The 24,476-nt window shown below is 50.6% G+C and overlaps 3 protein-coding genes across 3 annotated transcripts; 1 reads left to right on the top strand and 2 right to left on the bottom strand.

Annotated features, from left to right (window-relative positions):
- Positions 1-1,114: 1,114 nt before the first annotated feature.
- EAH_00041290 (histidyl-tRNA synthetase, putative) lies at positions 1,115-2,410 on the bottom strand (the record flags this gene model as incomplete). Its single annotated transcript, XM_013391811.1, has 1 exon — positions 1,115-2,410. The coding sequence occupies one exon, from the start codon at positions 2,408-2,410 to the stop codon at positions 1,115-1,117; it is 1,296 nt and encodes a 431-aa protein (XP_013247265.1).
- Positions 2,411-4,104: 1,694 nt separating this feature from the next.
- On the top strand, positions 4,105-5,448 carry EAH_00041280 (hypothetical protein, conserved; the record flags this gene model as incomplete). The annotated part of the gene is made up of 4 exons (XM_013391810.1): positions 4,105-4,169; positions 4,544-4,762; positions 4,896-5,285; positions 5,400-5,448. The coding sequence occupies 4 exons, from the start codon at positions 4,105-4,107 to the stop codon at positions 5,446-5,448; spliced, it is 723 nt and encodes a 240-aa protein (XP_013247264.1).
- Positions 5,449-21,302: 15,854 nt separating this feature from the next.
- Positions 21,303-23,260, bottom strand: EAH_00041270 (hypothetical protein, conserved; the record flags this gene model as incomplete). The annotated part of the gene is made up of 3 exons (XM_013391809.1): positions 21,303-21,452; positions 21,559-21,819; positions 22,259-23,260. 3 exons carry the CDS (start codon positions 23,258-23,260, stop codon positions 21,303-21,305), a joined length of 1,413 nt encoding a protein of 470 aa, XP_013247263.1.
- Between the last annotated feature and the right edge of the window lie 1,216 nt (positions 23,261-24,476).

Genomic DNA, 24,476 nt, shown 5'->3' with positions numbered 1-24,476 from the left:
GAGGGCTGACAGCGAGTCAACATGCCAAATCTTCATTTACATATTTGACCAAGCATAGCACCTTCGCTATTATGCGTTCCTTCCTACTCTGTGTTGCTAAACTACGGAGTTGAAGAACCACTGCTGATGATCAGAACTTACTGTCGTTCTGCTGATTCTTTTTCAGTGAGGAGAACACAGGAGACCTGAACTGATTTGCACAGGTGGATTTACTGTTCTTTTTGTTGCCATCAGGTGTGAAGGCGCAATGATGAAGAGAAGTTATCCGTGTTTCAACTGATCCTTTGGGACCATGATGCACCTACAGTTTGTATTCCCTGACAAGCCATCTATTTTGATAAGTCCTTGCAAGAGTGTATGTAGTATGCGATTTTGGCCCACGCTGCCTATTGCCACAGAGGCGGCCTCTTGACGAGCATCAGGGGCAGCCTCTGCCATTTGCAGCGAAGATTATGCTTTGTGGCTGACCGTATAGGAACCTTTCCCTGAGAGTCTGGTGAGGGGAGAGGGCTGACAGCGCGTCAACATATATCCTCATGTTGGACGGAGTTATTCGTCCACGTGTTGGTTGACTGCCATGCCATGCTGCGTGGATAGTCCGTTGTGTGGACGCAAGGGGCGTATTAAGGACGCTTGAACGTTCTATAGCAAACTTCGGTGATTTTCTTAATTCTTTTTCATCCGTGGCCGGAGGTACGTTGCTGTCCTTTGTGGCTGGCCGGCCAATGCTGCGCGCATCAAGATGCGCGTCCTACTAACTGGCTTATCCTGGTTCTGTCTAGACTATTTTTTGCCCCGAAGCATCGCGATAGTTTAGCTTATGCTTGAGAAGCACAGAATAGTTAGGTAGTACACACAGCACGCATGGGCGACTGCAATTTCGCGGCCTGCTTGGTTGGGGGCTTTGAGCTTTGACGCTTGAAATATGCTCAAGTTCACAAACAAATGCAGTTATGCGGGGCTGGATCAGCGGGATAACTGCAGCCCCCGTCTGCCATCCGTTGGGATAAAATGCACCGTAGAGCTCCATCCTACAAGTATGGGGATGTGCAGACTGGCGGTTCGTCAGCAGTTGAAAAGGTACCAAAACAGTTCATTATGGTGGCTGTCTCCCTTAAGGTGAGGCGCACAGATGGGCCTTCATCATCTCCACTACGGAAGAAATAGTGGTATGTGTTTTTGAATGTTTCAAACTACTGCCGACTCTCTGGTTACGCAATGGGGCAGTATCCTCTGTCTGAGTTGTAATGTGCTTTTTGTCGAGCAGCCCAAGGTTCCCACAGCTTTCTGAATTAAGAAAAACTTTAAATTCAACGGCATTTGTCATCTCTTCTCCTTCTGGAGGGAAAGAAGCCGAGACTGCGCTTCCAGGCACTTCCGCGTTTCCCGTGAGCATGGGAAGCTTTTGCTTAGTTGCTCCAACAAATATAACTGCCTTCACTCCCACTGACCTCGCGTGCTTGATGGCGGCTCTTTCAGACCTTTGAGGAGGCAGCAGTAACTCCACGCGGAGACCAAGGGCTCGCAGCTTGCAGCAGAGCTGCTGTGCCTCAATGGAGTGCCTGTCTGAGGTGCTTGTTGCTGAAGGCGTGGAATAGCAGCACTCATTCCTCCAGTCGCCCGCCTCAGGAAGTCTCGGGTTGCCACTTGGCGCGCAGCGGGGTGAGACAAAAGAAACTTGTCCAGGAACATGCCGAGCTACAGAAGCTTGGCGGACAGCCACAATAGCATCAACGGCAGGTCCAGGGGACGGAAGAAGACCCTTCCTCTGCAGCAGATTCATCAGCACGCAGTCTCCCATACCTAAACCAACCCCAGTAACAGCAGTCCTCATCATTCCTCCACTACTAGGCAAGTTTGGGTTCAGATGCATCTGTGACACTGTGGGGATTTCTGTTGAAGGCCAAGGCCCTACGGCTGATGAATCCGCCACAGCTGAGGTGGCCCCTGCTTCGCCGTAACAACCACCCCCTAGTATAGCTCTGAACGCGCCCTCGGCGTCAAACGCTTCAAACACGACTCCTGTGTAGTAGTGGAGGCCCCGCACAATCAGAAGATCGATATCCACCCACTCTCCCATTTGATACACTTCTCGCAGGAGATGAAGCACACACTGCAGATCCTTTACGGAGGTAGGGAGTCCACTGGAAAGCAATGCTCCGCTGCCCGAATGCGTCTGGGTTCCCATATGGTCTAGCCTACTGTCACTTTTCTGGTGCATGCCGTCGATTTTGCCTAGCCGTTGCAGCTTTCTACCCAATTCACGCACCATGGAAACATTGTTTATGTCAAAAGACAGAAGCCGCTGAATAACGCGGCGAGACATTTCAACGGTAATGCCTAGTCCTTCCGCCAATGCCATTTCTGTCTCCTCTCGGCTTCGCCTAGAAGCTCGGTCTAGTACCTGCATTGCAGTGGTGAGCCTTCGTTCGAAGTTATGCCCATCGTGCGCTGGGGAAAAATGTGGTGTGGTGCGGGAAAGAAGGGACCTGCTGTCCGGTTTCTGGTTCTGTCCCGCAATAGGAGGAAACGAAAAGCTCATCCCTGTGACTCGCAACTCTTCTTCTGTCAACAGGAGATCTCTCAGCAGGCTTCGGCTCCCGACGCGAATTCGCACATCCCTCGGGGAAAGGCCCAGCTTTTGAAACAAACGGACGGCAGCCGCTATCAGCTCCGCAGCTGCATAGGAGCAGAACTCAGCCGCTGGGGGCCCTATATTATGCTTCGCTTGGTCTTGGCCTCCACGTGTTGGCTGTGCTGCGTCTGCAGTATCAGGGACCTTGAAGGAGTTCCTTCTGGGAAGAAGGGGAAGTGCTATATCAAGATTCCACTGAAAATGTTCCCGGCGACGCCCGCAACCCGGTCTCTCGTGGCGCCAAACTCGTTCTACTGAATACCAACGTCGGGCTACCCCTGACGGATGCTGTTGTTGTTCCCTCTGGAGCATGCGGGATAATGACGGAGTGAGTTCAGGACGAAGGCACAGTGACTCGGGACCGTCAATCTGCAAGAAATAAATGTGGGGGGGGAGGGACGCTGCTGGAGAAGCAGACTCAGCCTCCGGTGGACTCGCAAGGCGTGATAACCGTGAAGGGGGCAAGGAACGGCCGAAAGGCGAATAAAGCGAATATCGTTCCACTGAGGGGCCCTTGTACTCTATGAAGCCAAATTCAGCGGCCACTTCATGCCAGCATGAGAAGATGTGCTTGTGAATGGCAAGCACACCCGGGGGAAAATCGCGAAAACCCCGAGGTGGCAACAGGGTATCTGTAAGACTGCCTTGTGAGAAAACCTCATCAGCGCTCCTCTCAGCATCTTCAGCGGATAAATGAGTGGGAGTGGCACGTGGCTTGTTGTCGGTGTGCGAGGCAGGTATGACGGGAAATAAATTGGCTGCATGCGGGCACGAGGCTGCAGAGTTGTTCCCACGTTTACGTAGCTGAAGGAACTGCTGGGCCGCAGAACCACTACGCAGGAAACTCAACTTTCTCCCGGAGACAGGTGTAACGCAGAAAGGCCGCTTGAAAACAGCTTTGTTGAAAATGCTCGTGCCGTCTCTGCTGTTTCTGTTGCTGCTAATATCGCAGATTATTGCTTGCCTCAATAAGGGAGCGGCCTCCCTCGAAGCGCACCTCCCAGGCGGACCGACAGACAACTCCCATGGATGTCGCCTTTGTTTTAGGAGTTGGAGAGGTAAATAAAATGAGGCCCTCACACTCAGGGAAGCCTGAGCAAGTCCGACTAATAGCCAAACCCACCACCGCATACCAGTTATGGAAGCTCAACACGTGGCACTTCCACCATTAAACTTCAGTGGAGCTACCTATCCATAATCTTGCTTACAGCCTCACTACAAGAAGAGCTTCCCGTTGTTGGTGCAATAGTGTAGTCCTGGAAGTTCCTGCACAGGATGTGAACCTACGACGACAGCAGTAATGCGCATTCACCAGGCAACGGCGCACTGTCGTACCCCCCTGGGCAGATGTCTTCGCTCCCTCCACGAATCAAACCAGCTGATTTAATTAACAAATGGAATAAATGGTATATTTCTACGCAATATTTGCGGGGAAGACCCAATATCCAAAGGTAATGCTGGCGAGCACCATGGCACAGCCGCCAAGGCCTTCTGCATTGTTGTCGAAGGAACCCACAAGCAACCGGAGTTCTTGGTGCCTGCCGAAACCGACTATGGCTGAGAATTCCTCCATAAGAAAGTCATTATGAAGGAAGCGGCCTAAACTCAATCACCACGAAATTGTCCGTTTCGTGTTCGCCTCCTCGGCTCTCGACAGCAGCCCCCCGACCATCCACAGTCTCTTCCCCGTGTAAACATTAACGTAGCTTCGCTCAGCACCTTTTTCTCTGCAGTGTACATCTCACTAATGCGTGGACGCCATACAGGTGTTGTAGGGACGTCCGAGTCCAGCGGTGGTTTCTGCAGCAGACCACAGTTCACGTGAACCTTCGGCGTCCTCTGGTGTAGTGAGCCACGCATAGAAATGTCGCATATGCATTTTGGGCGTGTTGTTCCAATTACTTTTAGGCGGTTTCCACCGCTGGTCTGCCGTAATCTACTGGGTAGGACCGTGAGGGTTCCTCAAGACCTCCAGGGCCAGCTCAGTGTTCTAGTTGTGGGGTTCAAGGCCGCCCACTATGATGATATGAATTCTTGGATGCCCTTTGCAACCAAGCTAGGGAGAGAAATTATGGAGAAGCACAAGCTTGACGTGCCCCTGGTTCAATCTTACAGGCTGGTTGTAAGGTGAGGAGGATTTCTGGGGTCAGCATTTATTGCTGGCACATACAGATCCTGCCGAATTTGCGCACCTGAAAAGATTTTTGACCAGCTGCAAAATTTAAATGCTGGAACCTGGCCTGCTGTGCTTTTTTGTCAGGCATCGCGCGGGTGTGTTACTCCGTTGGTGGACGGACGAGAGGTTGCGTTTTGCAATAGGCACAGAATACTCCGAGCCAAGTATGCCTAGGGCAGAGAAGGTGATAGAGAAGGCCGGAGAGACAGGTTTGGGTCCTGCAGGAGAAACTCTAGACGCAAGAGAAGTCCTAGACCCTGCAGTTGAGCCACCCGCATGTATCAAAGTAGAGTCGGCTGACAGTTCCTCCGGAGGCCAAACGCCTGAAGAAATTCGTCTCGCTACACTGTATGCAGCTCGCTCTCGAACTCTTGTTTGCTTCACTGACAAGAGCGCATTTGTGGACGCGCTGCAGCTGGCGGATGCTCAGCGAGTTTACGTTTTCCTTTTAGACAAGACAGGGGATATCGCATGGTGCGAGCACGAGCAGTACTCGGCGAGCAAAGAAGTGGAGATTCGCGAACTGTTGCAGTTACCTAAAACAGAAAGTTCAGCTTTGCTCACCTGTTCAAATGCAATTCCGTGCAGGAGCGTGCTACCTTCTGCAGATGGAACTGCAGAGAGCAAACAAGATTAGGGAGAAACCTAGAATGGCAAAGTTCCATTCACGGAGCATTCAGCACTACCCCTATCTACGGATGTTTGTAGTAAAAGGGGGGCTTATTGTAGCCCTAGTAAGGTTAGCGTCGTCGTTTGGACAGAATCTGCCAATGAGGCAACCTTTCAAGAAATGCTGTGCTGCCATGTTGCAGAATGGGCGCTCAGAAGAGACCTTCTCGGCGCAAACTACATCTCTAAATTTAGTCTATTTCACAAGTGAGAACATACCATATCCATTGTTTTTGGCTAGAATTTTGCACTCCCTTCACAAGTGATTCATTTTGCCATCGTCGGCATCTAGGAGAAACTCTAGGAGTTATCACAAGAGCACCGTTTGCAGAGGTTAGGGATCAAAATCAAACGGGGCTCCTCTCGCCCCGCTGCAGGTGGCTATATCAGAGAGGAATGCCACTGCTTCATTAGCTGTGAAGACGGAGCTCTATTCACAAAGGTGGTTGACCGAGCATCAAAGGGAAGGGTGTTTCAAGGCGTAATCAGCGCACAGATCAACTGGCACTCTACCACTGTTAAGTCGAGAGCGTTTATTGCGCGGATCAGTTGGCATTCAGCTCTGGCCGATCATTATGCAAAGTCATTCAAAACTGGGATAGCAAGCATCACAGTGCATTTCGCCTTTGGGGATGACCGTTTGCATCAGTCAACGAAAATGCTGCTTCATTGCTTCAGCTCCATTCACAGAGCAGCGAGAGACTTTTCCTCCAAAAATGTCTCTCGCTGCTCTGTGAATGGAGCTGAAGAGATTAGGCGGGGTACCTTTCACAGATAGTGGCCAGGATACTTTTTCCCAGAATGCCAAAAGCAGCGGCCCCAGCCTCCGTTGCCAACGAGTGTCTCTGGGCGTCTGTATCTATACGGGTTCTCTGAATGTTTTTGCAGGAAGAAGAGTGTACTTTCCTGCGCGTCAAGCGGAACAGCAATGTATGCATGCGAAGATGCATAGAAGAGTATCTATGTAGTCACTCAGGATATTACGCGATTCTCTTCGGTTCGTTTCCGGAAGAATACAGAACATACGCCCTTCTGTCTCCACCGTCCGTATCTGGAAGCACCAAGTTACCCTATTGAGGTCATGCTTGCATGCATTTGTTCTAATTGGCATCTTTACTCATTTTCGCACACAGTGCAGCATCATTCAAACCTGTGTGTAACTTATTCACTACGGGGAATCCCCCGTCAGGTTGCCTGTGGGTTGCTCTAAATCCTTTGGTATTTTCTACTACGATTGATGTTGATATCTTTGCGTTGCAGTGAATGAGCGGAGCTCGTCTCCTTCTGCATTGTGAATGGAGAAAGCATATCTATACGTGGAGTAGGTCTTCCAAGAAAAAGGAATTACTGAGTTTGGGCCAGATCCGCTGGAGAGTCTGTGTGGGCTGCTGGAGGCCTCGTTTCCTCTTCTTTCATGCTGCAAAATGTGCGCGCTTCTACCTTGCAGCAGCCTTGACCCTTACTTTGAAGTACTTCATCCAGGATACAGCACCTGGTGTCGCGCTGTCTTGTTGAAGCGCCAGGGGAATTGCTGGCGTCCTCTCCTGTGCCAGTGTGGCAGCTGTTGCTCTTCGCGGTACACGCATGTTGCTTCGAATATCTATTGAGCCCCCAGGTGGTGGGGGCTTTTGTTGCGCCTGTCTTATTTAGATTCTCGTCTTTCGAGTCCCCTCTTGCTGACTCAAGCGGATCTAGACGATCAATTTCGCCGCCTGTTTGGAGTTTTTGACATGATGCTTCCCGAAGGTGCTTAGAAACAGATGAAAGAGGGGAGCCAATTTGCTCGCTTCTGTTGGGCGCTCCGCGCCCGTCTTGCGAGGTTACTCGCCCTTCAAGAGGACCCACATCGGCAGACGGCAGCCCTACATTCCTCTGCTTAGGCTGCTCAGGCTGCAGCATGGAGCATGAAAAGCACATGCAGCAGGTGAAGGATTCTTCAACTTGGTGCACTTGCAATTTTTCAGGCGTAGTCTTCTGAAGGAGTTGCTCCCGCGCCTGAAGATCTCGAAACGTCGTCTGCGTTATGGCTGCAGCTTGCTGTTCCATTAGCAGGGCATGTTCACGAACATACGCCGCAGTTGTAGCAGCGTTTCCCCGCACTGGGTGAAGCGCTCCCTGCTTCCCTAGAAGGCGGGGGTCTCCAAGTGAAATCGCTAAGGCAGTCTGTGCGCATGCAGTTGAGACAACTTCAGCTACTTGTGAGTCGGCAACCTGAACTGTAAGCTGCTTACACACTGCTAATGAAGTGTTCGCGCGTCATCTGAGTAGTGGACCACTCCTTACGCCGAAGAACTCCTCGAGTGTCACCTGGACCCGCCTGCAACATCCCAGCAAATAGGCAGAAAGTTGTGCAAAGAATAATCGACCTGATTCCACCGCATAGCAGGTTGTTGCGCATTGACTGCCGGATGGATTTAGTTCGATTGATTCTTCGCGCATAGCAGGGGCTTTTACCATTCGACAACTTGCAAGAATGCAGACTCTGCCTCTACCAGATCTTCAACTGGAACCCCACCAAGCTGTCAACAAGCAACACGAACAGCTCTCATACTGGCAGAAGATCTATCTTTGATTGAGAGAGGTTGCACTGCCCACGGTTCGCAAACTACCGCATGAAATTAATGGGGCAGCCATTTTACTTTAACGCTTCCTCCATTCAAGGTAAGTGCAGTTGACCATGCACTGCATTGCCTTGTCGGCCGGATACACAACGTTTAATGCAACGGCACAGGCTGGCTCGACATTTCGGTTTGGTCTAACTTGGCCCATCGCTAGGCCCTCCCTTGTTTTGCACGCGATGTAACTGTTCTTAACTCGCCTTAGGTTCATGCGGCACCTATATTTATTGCCCCGTACCTGAGCCCAGTGCCTGATGCTCGTGTGGTCGTCCTTATGCGTTTTCCTTGCCAAGAATGCTGCAGTCAAGAGCAGCCGATGGGCAGTCAAGTAGTTGAACTCTATGTATCCAATGCGAGCTGCTGTCGCAGCAAAACCTTCTGTGGCTGAAGCAGCACTGGATAGTACCGACCCCCGCCAGGTCTCCTTGTCATGAGCCGTTGACAAGCCATTGCAGTTGTCCACGTGCTGTTGCTGGCGCTTTTGCTGGCTGTTTTCGCGCAATGCAGCAACGAGCAAGGTATTTTGCTTGCAAAGAAACCGGCTGAGGAGGCCAACCGCCATCACTCCTTCGTTTATGGATTGTTTTCCATGCCGAAAAATCCGCTTCACCAAGTATTCCCCGAGACCAATCTGCGGTCTGGATGAACAGTGGAAAGGGGAGGTAGATAAGTCATTGATTTGCTGTAGCCGCTCATCACTTCCAAAGTGACTGATGGTGCAGCAAGTTGCCAAGAACGATACAAGTGCCCTAACACATACAAAGGACACCTCGCTATGCCGCAGCACTGCGAATTCTTCTGCATTTTCTTCGGCACCTTCATTTTCGCTTGTATGCTTCCCACGATTTTGGCAAGCTTCGCCTACAATTCCTGGAGGCAGCTCTAGACAATGTTGAGAACATTCTACTAGGTCAAGCTCGGATTTTGTAGATTGTGCACTAGTACTGCGGCCAGGATGAGCTTCGGTTTTGCTGACTCGCTCTGCAGTAGCAGGGACCCCGCCCTGGTTTGTGGGGGGCGTTGCAGCTGCCGTTGTTGCTGTCTCCCTCTCGCAGTGTCCCCCTGCCTCAACCTTTTCCTGAACAATTGATGCAGGGGGTGTTTTGAGGGGCTTGCGTTCCATCTTTCGCTGGCGGTTCCTTAAAGGTGAGGAAGAGGGAGTTGCTCCAAGCGTACATGGCACATGTGAGGCACAATTTAGAAAAGATTTTGCCTGCGAGCTGCACTCAGCCACAAGCGGTGAATGAAAGTCTGTTTCCGCCGATACTGTTGCTGCAACTGCGGAGTGGTTGGCAGTGGCAGGCGTCGTTCCTTTGTATTTTTGTACCCCAAGACGTGAGCCATTTCCTGCTGATGGTATTTGGCCATTCGCCGCGGCATTTGCCTGTGCCACCGTTGTTTTGGCCGCTCTTAAAAGGCACCTAAGATTGGGCTTTTCTAACCTCTGTGGTGTCGCCTTATTGCTCCCGGAGTGGCGGTTTGCCATGCAACCGCCGTTAGCTAAGCGACTCTCGGCAGCCGAATCCGTAACCTTCAAACACTCTTGGAGTTTATGCTGCGTAGAGAGACCGTTTTTTAGCCCTAGTCCCCGTTGGGAGCCTTTCCTATGGGCCGTTTGCGCCGTTGGTGGTGCCGCGTCTCCACCGTCGTGCCCATATTGCATTTGCGACGAGCGCAGACGGCTTGTAAATTCATGCCTTCCGTTTCTTCTCCCAGCGAAACTGCATCGGCGAATGGACACTTGCTGGTTTTGTTGCGACTTCGACAGAATGAGGCGTAAAGGTGCAGGCTCTGCTGACGCAGGGAACGCCTGGTTAAGACAGTGATTCCGTAGTGATACAATTGACTTGCGCGGATCTGCCCCAGCATTTCTGCCGCGGCTGGAGGTAAGTGCAATCCCAGCCATTCTGCTACGAACTGCATGTCCGCTAAAATGGGAGGCAACCCTAGAATTCACGGATTCACAAGCAAATGTCCCCGCTCCAAAATCAACTGGCGCAGCGCGCAATTTGAACTTGCGCACACTGGTGGTGCTTGCCCTCTCAGCGTCAGCGCCACGTCTCTCCTTCGCTTGGAATCGGCACATGTGTGCCGTAGCTGGCGGTTCCTGAAAACTGCACCTTTGCTTTCGGTACACCGTCTGAAGCGGCACCACTGGCGAAGGGCTTTGCTGGGTCGGAGTTGCTTGCGCAGCCTGCTTTGATTGACTTAAAAACAAGGAAGGGTGAAGGAGGGAGCATAATGTCATCCGGTTCGGTGCACAGTCAAGTGTTCCCAGCGCAGTTCCCTTTCCAAAACTCGTCTGCGGAACTGAGCTGGTCCAAAATCTTTCCCAAAGCTGAGGTCTAATGACCGTCCTTTCTTGGTCTCCCGTAGCAGCCGAGACAGTTGAGCTTGCTGCTAATATTGTTGTATCGCACGGGCAAGAAAGGCATGAGATTACGGATGATTTTCCTCCTGAAGTAGTCTCCACTGCCTGTGCCATTATTCTGGGTGCGTAGGTCTTAACCTAAGGGCTGAGCGTCCGTAAGCCTACCAATCTCCTAAACGGAAGATCTAACAATACTTTCCCTTAGTCAACGACGGAGGTGCAGCTGTTCCTCTTCCCCTACTCAGTAGTAGTACTAGCAGCGTATGGTCGGTAAGAACCGTCAGTAGGATGCATGCATGGCTTCTATTGAGCTGGGAATCCTCAAAGTGAATAGAGTCGCGTGTCCTTAATGAACCGCGCATAAAAGTCCCCTATGGTGTTTTGCGCCTCATTATTGCTCATGCCAGCAAACAACAATACGGCGCTGCCCCAGCAGGTGTTTTTTGGATGCTGGCGCTGCAGTGATTGTCATGCATTAGGTGTACTATGTATGTATTTCTCCTCCGCAGCACCCCGTCAACTAACTTCACTGCCCCCCTTAGTGAGCCCCTGCCAACGCCTATCAAGGTACCTCGAAAAAGAAACCCCTCCCTAATTCGCTGTTGTGAACGTGGAGTCACCCTGAGTTTGGACTGATGCGGCCCATTGAATTTTTCTGGTAAGTAAACTCCACTGCATGAATTTTTCAACGACCTCCCCGCTGGCTCCGGTGAAAGCCTTTCTTAATAGGAAAGCCAGTGAACATAAGGGGCCACACGGCCACCGAGTAAATAACAAGCTTGCAGAGGTGTGGCATAGATGACGACAAATGAGCGGATGTCCCTCGTCTGCCGTTACCTGCTGGATAGGAAATGTGTGGTAGTGTACAGGTAGGATTACAGGAAGTTGCTCTCTTCCTTAAATTAGAATCAAAAGAGGAATATATTCTGTAGTTGCCCTATTTACTGGGTGTTTGGATGCGAAGAAGACCCAGAAGCGGCCCATGAGTTACCAAGCTCGGTGACCCCAGCCAGCGCCCGAACCCAGAACCCCGAACTTGAAGGGATCTACACACAAAATAATCCACCTAAAAACGTGAATTCCAGACAAGCATGAAACTAAGTTTAAGCGATTGACATTTTACGAAGACCGATTCACCGTGCTTGAGTCAGTTTGGAGCCCGCACACCCGTGAGCAGGTATAAGCTGTAATCAGCCTTAAACTATGGGTGCGTGTGAATGTGTTACCATGGGAAAAAAGCAAAAAGGAATGATTCTGCATACTCAATTTCCTTTGCTGGATCTTAAATCCAAGATGAGAAACTACCTGTACAACAGAAGACGATTGTGCTCTGTAGGCAGTGAACCGCGGGGCTGCCCAACAGAGGCACTGGTCTGCGACGGTGGAAGCCGCATGCAGGCTCCTATTTAGAAGGGCTGTGGAGGCCTTGTGCAGCGCCGGCCCTAGTTATTTGCTTTGGCATCTATGAACAAGTTGTTCCACGTCAGAGAGCATGGAGTAATCTGCCTCTACTGCCTTGCGGATGCTGCCTCGCAGGCAACGCAGGCACATTATCTTTATAGTTCGTTGTCGTGTGCACGCATATAACTTTACTTCTCCGTGTTTGCTCATTCCACTGCACAAGCCATGTATGATGCTTTATAGTGCTTGCACGGGCATGGCATGGGAGGGCCTGTCCCCCCACAGAGCGTCAGCGTAGCGGAGTCTGTTGAAGGTTGACAAATGTATCGATGCTTGCATCTATGTTGGCTACTATTGCATAAGAATGCGTTGAACAACCGTTTAGCAAGCATCTGCGGTGTCTGTCCGTGCGTCGAAGGGGGCTTGGTAGTGACTAGCACGACTTGCGTGCCAAGTGTCAATCAATCCTTTTGCATGTGTACGTATACCTATTACGGCAGGATGGCTGTGATGCAGCATTTCTACTGCGGGCATGAAACTTTATCGTCATCGCGCCTTTGCGCTGTATGTGTATACCTATTTCGGGAAGATGTCTGCGATGCCGCGACTGCACCGCGCGCACGAAGAATTCCCCTGCTGAGACGGCTCACCAGCAAAGCTCTTACTGCAGCTTTCGCGAAGGCCTTTCCACTAAGCTCAGTATTAGAGCACATCAGGAACAACTTCAATTATTAAAAAGTTCTGACAAACAGGGCCTTCCCCAAGAAGTGTTCGAGGAGCCACTATTTCGTCGAAGAAGGAGAAGAGGTTATATGCGTCCTTAAAGCTAGAGACAACTTAAACTCATCTTTTTCCAAGCAACAGGGTAGCCTCTAGTTGAGACGGGCCCGTGTTTCCCAGGAGCATTTAGCCTTCCTCCACTTGTTTGGGTTTGGCTGATGTTGCTTTGCTGTGCTGAGATGTCGCACCATGGCGCACCCGTTCGTTACTTCAGTGGCCTGATGGAAGCTGACTGCAGCATTCCAGCGCTTTAACACGTCGGACGGAATTGCCTGGCGTTTCCATATTTGCCATACTAGTTGTTCTCTGGATAGTGTCGAGATGGAAGCAGGACTTCTGCACAGCCACTATTTACTCCCACCTGCAGACCGCGAGACTGAAGTATTATTTGCAGCAGTAAGGAAACCCACAACGGGTTTCCTGGAAACGCTAAGGATGTGGTCGCATGGGTCTCGGTGCTGTTCTCGCTTCTGATATGCGAGCAACACCCACATGCGTATGACCTGCTGAAGCTTGCGTTTCCAGTACACAAGCAACAAACTGTCAGCCAGCATCTTTAGCTTCCGCCTCAATAGAACACGGGAACGTCCCTGCATATTCGTTTTCTCACTTTTCTTGCGGTGAGCGAGCTTTCTCCACTGTGCTACTCCGCGTGAACTATGCGAACGTTTATGGTCTAGAGGTTTCTTTTTCCACTTTTCGCCGTTCTGAAGTGGTACGCAAGCATTGCCATCGGCAGCATTGCAGCCACTGCTGCATGGGACCTCAGACGCAGAAACATGACGTGGAAAGATATATCTGGTGGTTGCCTGCTTTGCGTTGTCTGTACGGATGGACTGCGGTGATCCTGCGTGAAGCTCAACACTCGACATGGAATGGTTGCACGTCTTTCCTTCACTAGCAATGTCTTCTCTAAGGGTAAGGCCTGAGGTTCCAACTGAGAGCATTTGGTCATTGTCCGTGAGCACATCGTGCGGGGTCCAGTTGCACGCGTTTGGTAGGGGGTGATCTTTAGTTGTAGAAGGCATCGGATTCTGCAAAAGGCCCAGCCTGAACGTGACATTTTTGCAACTGGGGCAGCCCAAAGACGCCAATCCCGTCGCAACAGCTTGTCCCTTTTTGCCTCTGCATGAACATATCTGTGTAGGTTTTTGTGGCGAATGGCGCCCTAGCCTTCCATCTGCAGACCGCAGGGCTCTTCCTGTTGCAGGTGCTGCCACAGTGGCAGGATGTCGTGAGTTAGGAAGGAGCGGCACTCTATCGGTCTGCACAGGATTACCGACGGCCTGGGCTACCCAGCGGCGAAGAGATATTGCTGTCGCTGTCTTCCGTCTCCATACCACCCACCATGGTTGAATACGGCACTGTCGCAGCGTACCCGTAGCCTGCACGTGCAATTGCCTGAGCTCCTTGAGCCGCCACTGTAGTTTTCTCCATGCTCCAAAGACACTAGAAAGGGTCTCAAAGTATTTTTGGGCACACAGTGATTCCCGCGCGTGCTTTATCTTCATAGTTTTCCGTGTAAATAACCTAAATGCTTCGATGGCTCTCATGCACAACGCCGTTATGGCCAGTGTACGGCTACGCCTCGTTAATCTTGCTTTCCTTTCCCAAGCAGAGAAGACACTGATACGGATGCTCCTGCCTTGGAAGCCTTCTATGATTTGTTTTGCCTTGGCGAGCCCCCTACAATATGAAGTCAATTTTTGCCAAGCAGTGAAAGCTTGCAATTTAGTATCCATCCTTTCTTGTGCTCCCACTCGCCATGAACGAAAATACCTTCGTAAACAACTAGTGCGCGAGCGCGCAACCAAATCTTCCGCTTGCTCACGCCGTCGCATGCGGGAATTTACAAATGCTTTCCACTGCATCCAGTGGGACGCTTGAAGACTACGGCGTTGCAGAGCTTTCGCCGCCAGCCACCGTGCTGTAACCTCAGCCCAAGCGAGAAATGATTCATGCACGAAACTTCGCTTTCTGCCAGCCATAATCAGCTGAGCAACTGCATCATTCCGTCTCCGACGACGGCAGTTTATTCGCCACCATCTAAATGTGCGTGTCAGTGTTTCTTCTGCCCGTATAGCGGCATGCTTCCTAAGCAGCCTGCTCCCTTCAGAAGCGCGCTTCATTTCCGCAAAAACCCGCTTCTTCCACTTTAGCATCGACGTCCAACTGTGAACCTTCATGCCTATTCGCCGGGCAGTATAATTTCTCCAAGCCTCAAGGAAGAGGTAGCATCGCCTTTCTCTGTATTGTGCCACAAATGCTCTGGCATTATGTTCAAGTTGCCGTGTTTTCGCTGCATTCTCAGCTGCGGCGTGCTGCCATGTTTGCCACACAAGCGAAGTTGCACGATACGTTGCTTCCATGATCAATTTCCGGTGCAAAGTTTCTCGATGGGCCACGACGCGCCAGTGCCGTATCCACCGAAGTATCCGATCACGTAGTGCTTGCCTGAGCTTCCTACGTGCAGCATCCGAGAAGCGCAGAAAGAGGGAGTGGTAGTGCTGAAGTGCACTTTCGGCTCACATAGGTGGGGACTGCCAAAAAGCGTCTGCGAGAACTAATGATGAGAAGTATGTGATGGGGATCCTCACCCTTCACTGCGACATGCCTCCAGTATGGCCGCAGATTTCAAAGCATTAAATGCGTCTGCAATGAGCGCTCGCTTGGCCGTAGTTGTAGCCTGCGTTGTAATTAAAAATGCCCAGTGAATCCTAGCTCTCTGCTTCAGCAGCTGTACCCAGGCGCTCCAGTGACGATGGTGGAGCCTCAAGAGTAATGCTGCTTCCACGCAGCGCCGCGCCCGTCCCATTTTGCCATATTTAGCTGTTTTCTGCCTCCAGCATGAGAAGGTCTTATGCTTAGTGCTTTGTTCATGTACCTGCGTCGCTACACCCACGACTGGACCAAATGCAGGCTACTGGGACCGTGGTGGCTTTCAAGAAAAATAGGAAGTTAGACTGTGAAACAGTCCAAGGCAGAACTGGAAAGACGCCTCGCCACAACTGTGTGCGCATTAATACTGCAGTGCTGCATAGCGGGACGAACTGGAGCCACAGTTGTAAAGCAGCACAGGCTGCTCGTGCAAGACAGCACCCAACTTTCGCAGCACAGGCTGCTCGTGCAAGACAGCACCCAACTTTCTAAGTGCTACCACGCAGGCAAAAATTTGTTACTCCCAAACGAACCAGAGAGGCCCTACTCGCCGCTGGCAGCTTGCCAGCTGTACTACTCACGTGTATTCTTTTTAAGAACAAAAAAAACAAGAAACGCCAGTGGTACTAAGGAGGCCGCAGGAAAAGGCACGGCCCATAAACGCTGCACTTCTTACTCTTGCACTGAACGGCGCGATAAGCGAACATGTCTTTCCTCGCGGTGGATCAGCTTGATCACCTACCAGCATGCAAATTTTGATGTCGCTCGGAGGCGAGGGCAAAAAAAGCTCTGAATCCTCTCAAGCTCAGGAAGAATCTCCTTGCTCCAACCGCAACAAATAAACTAGCCCACTGAAGCAAACAGTTCATTGCAGTGCTCTTGAGGCTTCGCAAATGCTGCAGCTCCTGCTGCAGTCTCAGTTCTTTACTTTTCCGGCAAAATGACAACCAAGATCCGAAGCAAATGCGCATTCGTAGCCGGGCTTGGAAAGCTTTACATATTCGGCTCAGTTTTCGACGGTTGCACAGCTCTAGTGTTCGGTGGTTGTTCTGCGCTAGGGTTAAGCCTAGGCCTAATTCAGTTGGGCAAAGGGAGTGCGATTTTTGTGGTTTCTGGGGCAGCTTCCCTGCTCTTTCCGCAGCAACCACCTCTCCGATGCCACTTTGGTAGTGCACTTCATTGGCATTAAAGCATGTTGAATTGCTTCTTGTCGCAGAGCAATGGGGCCCGAATAGGGGAAATTCATGTGGTGGCCCGGGCTCGCTGTATCCTTGCAGTTGGATGGCACTACGTTGCTGAGCCATAGTTAGTGGACGCAAACGCGGACAGAGATGCACAGTACCAGCTTCCAGTGCCAGCTTTTCGAAATTACTGGAGGGAGAGCAACAGCTTGAGTCCAGTTTGAAAAGAGGGAATTTGTGCAGCCGTTGGCAATCGAGTAGAGCCGATGCTTCAAATGAACTGTTTGAGCAGACGATGTCAGGTTTCCCTTTGTAAATTGCACCAAACTTTGCCCCGGCAATGCATAGTGGAGCTGCTTCTCCAAGTTTTTGTTGGCAGTTAGAAAGCCTCGTTGATGTTTTGAGGGGATGCAGGCAAATTTTTTTCTTTTGCCCTCGCTTCGCCACTTGACTCCACGTCTGCTCAATAGGCGTAGTGCTACAGGAGCTCCTCTGTGTTGAGGTTGAGGTGTGTGAATCACTTGCTGATATCAACGTCTCCTCCGCATCGCAGCACATGATTTTACGCTTCTCGACAGTGCTACGGGCTGAATCCGCAGTGTCCTGTAGCAATAGTTCGCAATTTATTGCTTGCACTTGAACAGGTTGGAGCCGTTCTTCCTTAGAGGAGTGTTCCAACGAGTACTTAAGAGGACACTTGGAATCATATTTTCTGCGGATATATCCCTGCGGCTTTGTCGCGTTGATTTGCCAAGTTTGTTGTTCTCCGCACCTTTTTCCGATTGCTCCCGTCGTCTGGGCCGTTTCTGAGAGTGCAACCACTAGTGCCCCCCCATGAACACCTTCCTCACTTCCGCTTGAGCGCGCCTTTACAGACATGTTTCCACTGAGAACTGACCCAGAAGGAGGATCGCGCAGAACGTCTGCCTGCGGTATCGTGCTGCTTGCATTCCCCTCAGCTAAGACAACCCTTCCCCCTTCTACAACATTGTCGGAAAGAAGCTGGCATTTGAACGAACTTGAGGCAACTCCAGATAAAAAGGTAGAATGGAACGTAGGGCCAGAGTAAGCGGATGCCGAAGGGAGGTTTGAGGAAAAGCGAGCGGCGACCGAAGATGTGTTAGAAATCCCCGCACTGTCCAAAATCTGTTTTTCCTTTCCCGTTGCACCAGTGTGCTTTGTAGGCAGGCCCGTGAGGAAACTTGTCGCCTGGTCCATAACGTCGTCTGTGCAGCTACTACGAAACCCAGGATTTAGGTCTGTGACCCTCTCAGGGCTCCCACGTAGTAGCTGATCCGAAGCTGCGCCAACTAGTAGTTCCTCACTATGTGCCGTTACAATGTTTCAAAGATCTAGTGTGCTTCTAAAAGTAAGTGACTACCTTGGTTTCCTCTAGTTCGCATGCCATCTCCAGCCCGTGTGTGTCTCCGTACAGCATCGAGTGGGCAATTCGTTTCCAGCAATTGCTACTTCAACAGTAGCACGCTTTCTCCTCCTCTCATGGAATAAAGAAATTAATTAATTCATATGTTTACCGTTAGTCAGGTTCTTGTATTCGCATACCGAACAATTGGTGCAGCCTCATGGCACGCATCCCGTGCGGCTGGCACGGGCGTGTGGCGTGCGGAAAGCTTGGGGAAGCTTCCACAAAAGGAAATCTCTTTACAGAGCAGAAACCCAGCTTTTGTATGTAATGTAGAAGTCCGCCTTGCATGTTTTCTCAAGTAACTCCCCTATTACATATTTGGGGGGGTGGTAGCTGCCTCCCTAGCTCAGCACATGCATGACGGCAGCTCAGTTGCAGTGACGCACAGGCTTCGGTGGTTAATAGCGTTTATACGTCCTGCTAAGTCTTAAATTTGCATTTGGCAGATTCTGAAATAAAGTGGTACTTCGGAAGATAGGGTTTGTTATGAAACCCCTGACCAGTCTAGTGTAGCAGAACGGTTCAGTGCTCTTTCCTGGATTCCTGAGGGTAAGAGAAGGGTTTGTATCAGGTGTTGGGTTCTTCATAATGCTCGTTCCAATCAAAAGAGGGCATAGGGCATGTGGTTCGGTTTTTACAGGGCTGTATTAGGCTGGAGCGTGCAGAAAACAGCTAGAGTTTTTTGTCCCTTGCAATAATCATTCATCATTGCTCGATCCCCATTGTACTTACTTCTCAGGCGTGCTCTCCGCTCAGTACACTCAATTCGCCCTTGTTCAAATATGATTTATTTCCTTTGTCCATAGGCGTATAGAGTTCGTCCTCTCAATCTTTGCCCACCTGCTCGGTAGTTCGCAATCAGAGTGGTTGTGGTTGCGCGCTGTGTAGGGTGGCCCGCATACTAGTCTTACTCTCTGACCATTCGACTCAAACGAGTTGAATGGTCAGAGAGCAAGACTAGTATGCGTTCATTTTGTCCTTATGCAGTTTGAACTGATCCCCAGATAGACGTTTTGTAAAGCCTAAACCCACACTGGGAGGGGTTTTGAGGGGCTAGTGAACTCCGCAGCTGCGCACGTGAGCAGACAGCCCGTTTCGGGGTATAACTTGCCTCAGCTGCTCAAATTACGCTTACCACTCAGATTATGCTTACCATACTGATATAAATTATAGTGAGGCACAACCATTTCCCGTTTCCTTTGACGGGGGGGAGAAACCTGGGTAGCACGCTACCATGCCCCCTTCGTGGAATGACTTACATCTGAACCGAGGGTTATCACTTCCAGCTTTCTCAGGGATATAACCAGGTACTTTGTTTCTAGTGAAAGGCTGACCGTCTATGGGGCCACAAGTCCGTTAGGTCCGTTAGGTACGGCATATTCGCTTTTTTGTGTGTGGTGCTGCTGTAGCTCACGAAAGGGAGGAAAGCGGTTTAGGAAATCCTTTGTCATCGACGTTACCTGTAGGAGGCGAGCAGCTGCCACCCAGGAGAAGACCTGCCAAGCTAATTTAGCCAGCATCAGCAGTCCAAAGGAGTTGAACACCTGACCCACAGTGCCCGAAGTCGATGAGTGTGTATTCCAACGGACGTTGGAGCGTTTTGGAAACAGCCATTTATCTTTTAGGCAGCAAGCAACAGAGGTGACTGGGACAGGCACCTGCAATCGCATACACAAGTTTCTGCCGCCTCATTATGCCTTCGCTGTCAACTAGTCTTGAACAGTGGCGGCGCTTATCGTCCGTGAATCTCTCTGATTGAAGACCCCTGCTAGTCTTGAGGAGTTGCATTTCCCGCCGCCGCGAACTTGGAGCATAGTACAAGTGCTTGTTGCTACATTCAGTACTGCACTTTACTGGTTGATGCAATCAGCCAGGCAAAGTAAGCGGCAACCCCCAACGGTAGATGAGGTTTTAGCTGCCGTCCAATTGGCTGCAGGCTAACCGGTAGCACACAAGTTTGGACGAGGCCTATTGTGCTAGCTTGGGATCTTGAAACGGCCATATTCCAAGCTCAAATGAGGGCAAAAACAAGTTATTAGCTAACAAGAAAACGTCGTAGAGCGTTTTCTAGGGATCTCGAGAATTCACATACTGCGATCGGAACTGCTAGACCTAGAGCGTACCCTTTGGAAAGACTTGAAACGCCTTCCTAAAAAGAACAAATTCGCCTGAAAAATCATTATTACTGTTCATTTGAAAGGTTTCACGTGTTTTGCTTCATCGGCAGCTGGAAGCTTCCCAAAGTTCTTGTGCATCCCACAGTTCCAGATTTCACAGTTTCCCAGTAGACCTGCTGCAGCAGGTAAATACAGCCCAGAGCTCTAGCTTCTGGATCTAATGAGTGTTAATCCTCGGTCACGAGGCCAAATTTGCTGTTTTAGAGCATATACACTATCGTATATACTCTGTTGACCCACGCAAGAACAAATGGGCGCTGGCGATAGAGGTTTGCTGCAGTCCGACGCATGCGTCCAGACCCACTCCCGCAGATGCGCGCACTAACACTGCCTAACCATCCCACTTGGATGAGGGGTTCGCGGGCCTGCGCTAGTTCACAAGCACTGGGACATTTTTCCTTTGAAGGAGTTACCCTTACACGGACGACGATGCAAATGAGAGCATATAGCCCTGCAGCGCATGTTTAGACGTCGTGCATTGCACTGAAGCATGTATGGAGGTTATTGCAGACTCAGTCAGGGCAGTGCATGCATACAAGCAAGGACTAACCAGCCAGCACATATGGCCAAGCACAACGGAACGGAGAAGTAGGCGTTTACAAACAGACCAACGCAAAAACGGAGAACAACAGGAGGAGGCGAGCAAGTGTTTGGAATGTCGAACGGCGGGTTTCTGCTGCGGTGACCCTCGAATAGTGCGTCAAACGAAATGATCAAGGCGAAACTACACTTAAGCCGCCGTTGGTGGCCTAGGCGCTTTCGCGTGGCTCTGCTGTACAGTGTAGTGTTTTGGGCGTGTGTGTAATGCAGATATTTCACTAAATACTTAGAGCTTGGGATGTGGCTTCGTGGCGGCTTTCTTCGCCCAGTGGGATTGACGGTGTATTGCTGAATATATGTGTTGGCACACGGGAGTTTATCTCTAATAAGTAGCGCCTCCGATATTCGTTACACTGCATTTAGATTTAATTTTCAACTTTAAATGGGGGAAGATAGCGCCGGTGGTCAGAATCCAGTTGATATCATCTAAATCTCAACCAGTAAAATACGTACTCAACGTGTAAAATTGTACTTCTCCATGGCTTGTGGATGTACTTTGGAGCTAACATTGTAGGTAGTACATCTTAAACGCATTCGTTACCCTCCCAAACAGCACGCGCTTGTGCATGCAGCTATCTTTCGGAGAAGTAGGTAGTATTAAAATTTACTACTAGTATAGCTTAAACCATTCTTTGATAGCGCTCAACACTTCTTCATTTCCGGGCTCGATGACCAGGTAGTGCCCCCGCTCCCCCTCTAGGATCTGCAGCTCACGCTCACTGATGTGCGTAGCCGATTCGTTGATAAAGCGAATGCTACCCTGAGACAACAGCACTCATAGCAATAAGTAACAACGGTGGGCAATGATTTTGGCCATCGGGAAGGAGCGAATCTATTTTGTGGAAAGATCGAGTAGAACGAGTTACCCCATTGCTATCAGGCGAAACTAACGACAACCCCGTCTGCTGCTGCTTCACTTGGGGCTCTGCAGCAGCTGCTGTTACTGTGTGGCTGAGCTCCAAAGCACTTACTTGTGGCTCTACAATGGCGTCCTCTCTCGCGTGGATGATTTTAAGGCGAAGATGGCTAGGGATATTCTTGGCTTCGGCATGCACACGAGGGACTGCAGCCATCACTTCAGCTGCCATCCGGCAAGGGATCTTCAAAGGGCAGGTCACCAACGGGTCCTGCGCAATACGCAAAGTATACAAGACACGCGCGCAGAGTAGCCAGCTGCATAGCTAGCTGCAGTTCTGCCTGTTGTAACTAGCCGCTCAAGCAGGTAGCTAGCCAGCTTGGTAACTAGCTGGTGTAGTAGCTAAGAAAATGGGGATGCAAGGAATCGCAGGCAGATCGGCCCACAGGAAGTTCTGCAACTGCACCTGCTACTGGATTCACGGAGAAGGAGCAGGAAACTAGCTGCGAGCTACCCAACTGTGCAAAGGCTGAGCTGTGTGGCAGGGTGCAGGGAGAAATTCTGCGTGGGCGGTGGTCCCATCCTGTACGTGTGAAGGCGGCCATAGTGAAGACAGTCTGCGCGTGCGTGCGTGTCATTTCTCTGTTTCTGCCGTGTTCCCGCTGTTACTATGGCGGGTTGTAGTAGCCGTCCTACACATGCTTTCTTACCTCGTCTTTCTGCACGTCGACCCAGCGTAGGCGTGCGGGGGGTACCTTGACAGCGCCAATATGTGGAGTGACCTTCGAGAGGACTCCGCTTACTTTAGCTATTGCTTTGTTAAAGGCACCAGAGCTTGCCTTCTCTATGGCCAGCATCGGTGCCAAAGCAACACATGCCACGATATGAGCACGTTCAGGAGAAGCAGAAGCATTATGTGAAGATCCGTTTGTACTTTCAGGAGGAGCAGTGGACCCATCTGCTGCAGCCCCACCTGCCGCAGCTCCCTCTGCTGCATCCCCTTCTGCTTTATCATGGTATGCAACGGCATTGGGAACACCAGAGGCAGGAAGTTTAGCAGGCAGAAGCAGCCAATGCTTTCTCTCACCCATGAGTTCAAGTGCTCGGATGACAGAAAACCCACCCATAGAAATACCCACGAGACAGATGGGGGGAAGCATAGGACTGTCACTATGATTATTGTTGCGTTGATGCTGCTTTGTTAGATCTTCAGCAACAAACTCAGCAAATGTTATTACATCACAACCCAAGTCGTCGAGGCGTTCAACGCTGCAACGACGCCCCTTCCATCCTTCAGAGAGGCCAAAACTCTCGAGGTCCCCTCCATACACAGAACAGCCCGCCCTGTTCAGCTGTTGTATCCAGCTACCCTCGTATATACACCAACGACGGTACTGCTGTCCGCCGTGTTTGGACCCCACTGACTCCCTTGCTACCACCGCAGTTGCCGTTTCTGCCGTTGCCGCTGCTCCTGCAGTCGTTACAGGGATGTCCGGCTCCTCTGGAGAGAGGTGTCTAAGGAACTCGAACCTCGCGTGCGTCTGCACACCGTGAATAAACAGCACTGCTGCTTTAGGCTGCTGCACCCGCCAAACATAGACTGTGAGATTTAACCCTTTGGGATTTACAACGGTGGCCTTTTCAGGGTTCCCATCCAAAGGATACAAAACCTCCCCTGGAGATGGAAGTCTGGGCTTTTGCTTTCGCGCCATCGTCGTTGGCTAGTGTGAGCTTCCTTTGCGTACACTGTTTCAAATTGCTGGATTCGGATGCAATTCTCCGTGGGACTCTAATGTCTTGACCATGCGGCAACTAGTAGTTCGACCTGAAAAAAAGAAAGTGGCGTTTGCAGTCTAAGTATTGGTGTTTGAAGCAAGAGCAGGCAGACGTCCACGGCATACAGATGGAGACCGGCAACGATTCCCGCCTAGCCCCAAACCCTGTGCAGCACGCAATAAAAACCCTAGAACCTGATCCACACCTGTGTAGAAGGTCACACGTCGACGAGCTCTCTAAAGAGGAACTTTTATGCAGTAGTTGTCGTCAGGTTCTACCAACCGGCAACACCGCCGCCGCCCTCCTGGACGTCTGACCGTGAAAAAACAAGCTTGAGTTCTGGGCGCCCCTCTAGCCCCAAAAATATATGGAAAAAGCCAAATGCTAAGCGCAAAAGCGCCTTAAAACATTTGAAGGCTCAATTTCATTTTTTTATGTGCGCATGTATTTATGAACCGGAGTGCTCCACTGCTACACGGACGACGGTGATCGGGAGAGTGTTTGGGGCTGACCACGACGGCAGCGTTCACAGCTCAAGAGAAAATGGAGCGTTTCCTGTTCCTCAAAATGCCACAGCCGCATAATTCGCATATCTTGGGCTTTAAAAGTATTCCAACGAACGCTTCAATAAAGTTGTTATGCGCAACACGGTAGGCAGCGCTGAAGGCTGTCGTAACAAGCAGGCTCAGCTTTCGAGAGCAGCAGCACTGTGCAGGAGGAAGTTCCCTGGTCCCTGGAATTCCTTCCCGGACCCCATTGAATTTAGTTGGAAATTTTGAAACACTTTGCAGGACACTATTACATTCAATTGGAAACCTTTTAACATACTAGCCACTGCTAGAGATGTTCATTGCCTCCCAACGTCATCTGCAGGACATCTGCGCCTTCCGATGAGACGGTGAACAGGCGGTTCGGGGCCTGTGTGTCGCGACGCACAAATAGATCACTAGTAGGCAAGACTTATATATTCCTACTGTATGCATATTTGACTCCATTGTTCTACAGAAAGCGCATTCCCAAGCGTTTCGAAATAGCAAGTGCATATGCGCCACTTCCTGTGGAAAGAGGCAGCACCGTGAATGGTCAGTACGCATCTATACTCACTTCACTTTGCATTTATTTCCCAGGCAACAAGGCACTCGCACTACACAG

This window comes from Eimeria acervulina, genomic scaffold, assembly GCF_000499425.1.
Source record: "Eimeria acervulina Houghton genomic scaffold, Eah_scaff519, whole genome shotgun sequence".
Classification (NCBI taxonomy): domain Eukaryota; phylum Apicomplexa; class Conoidasida; order Eucoccidiorida; family Eimeriidae; genus Eimeria; species Eimeria acervulina.
This window is presented reverse-complemented; position numbering and strand designations above follow the sequence as displayed.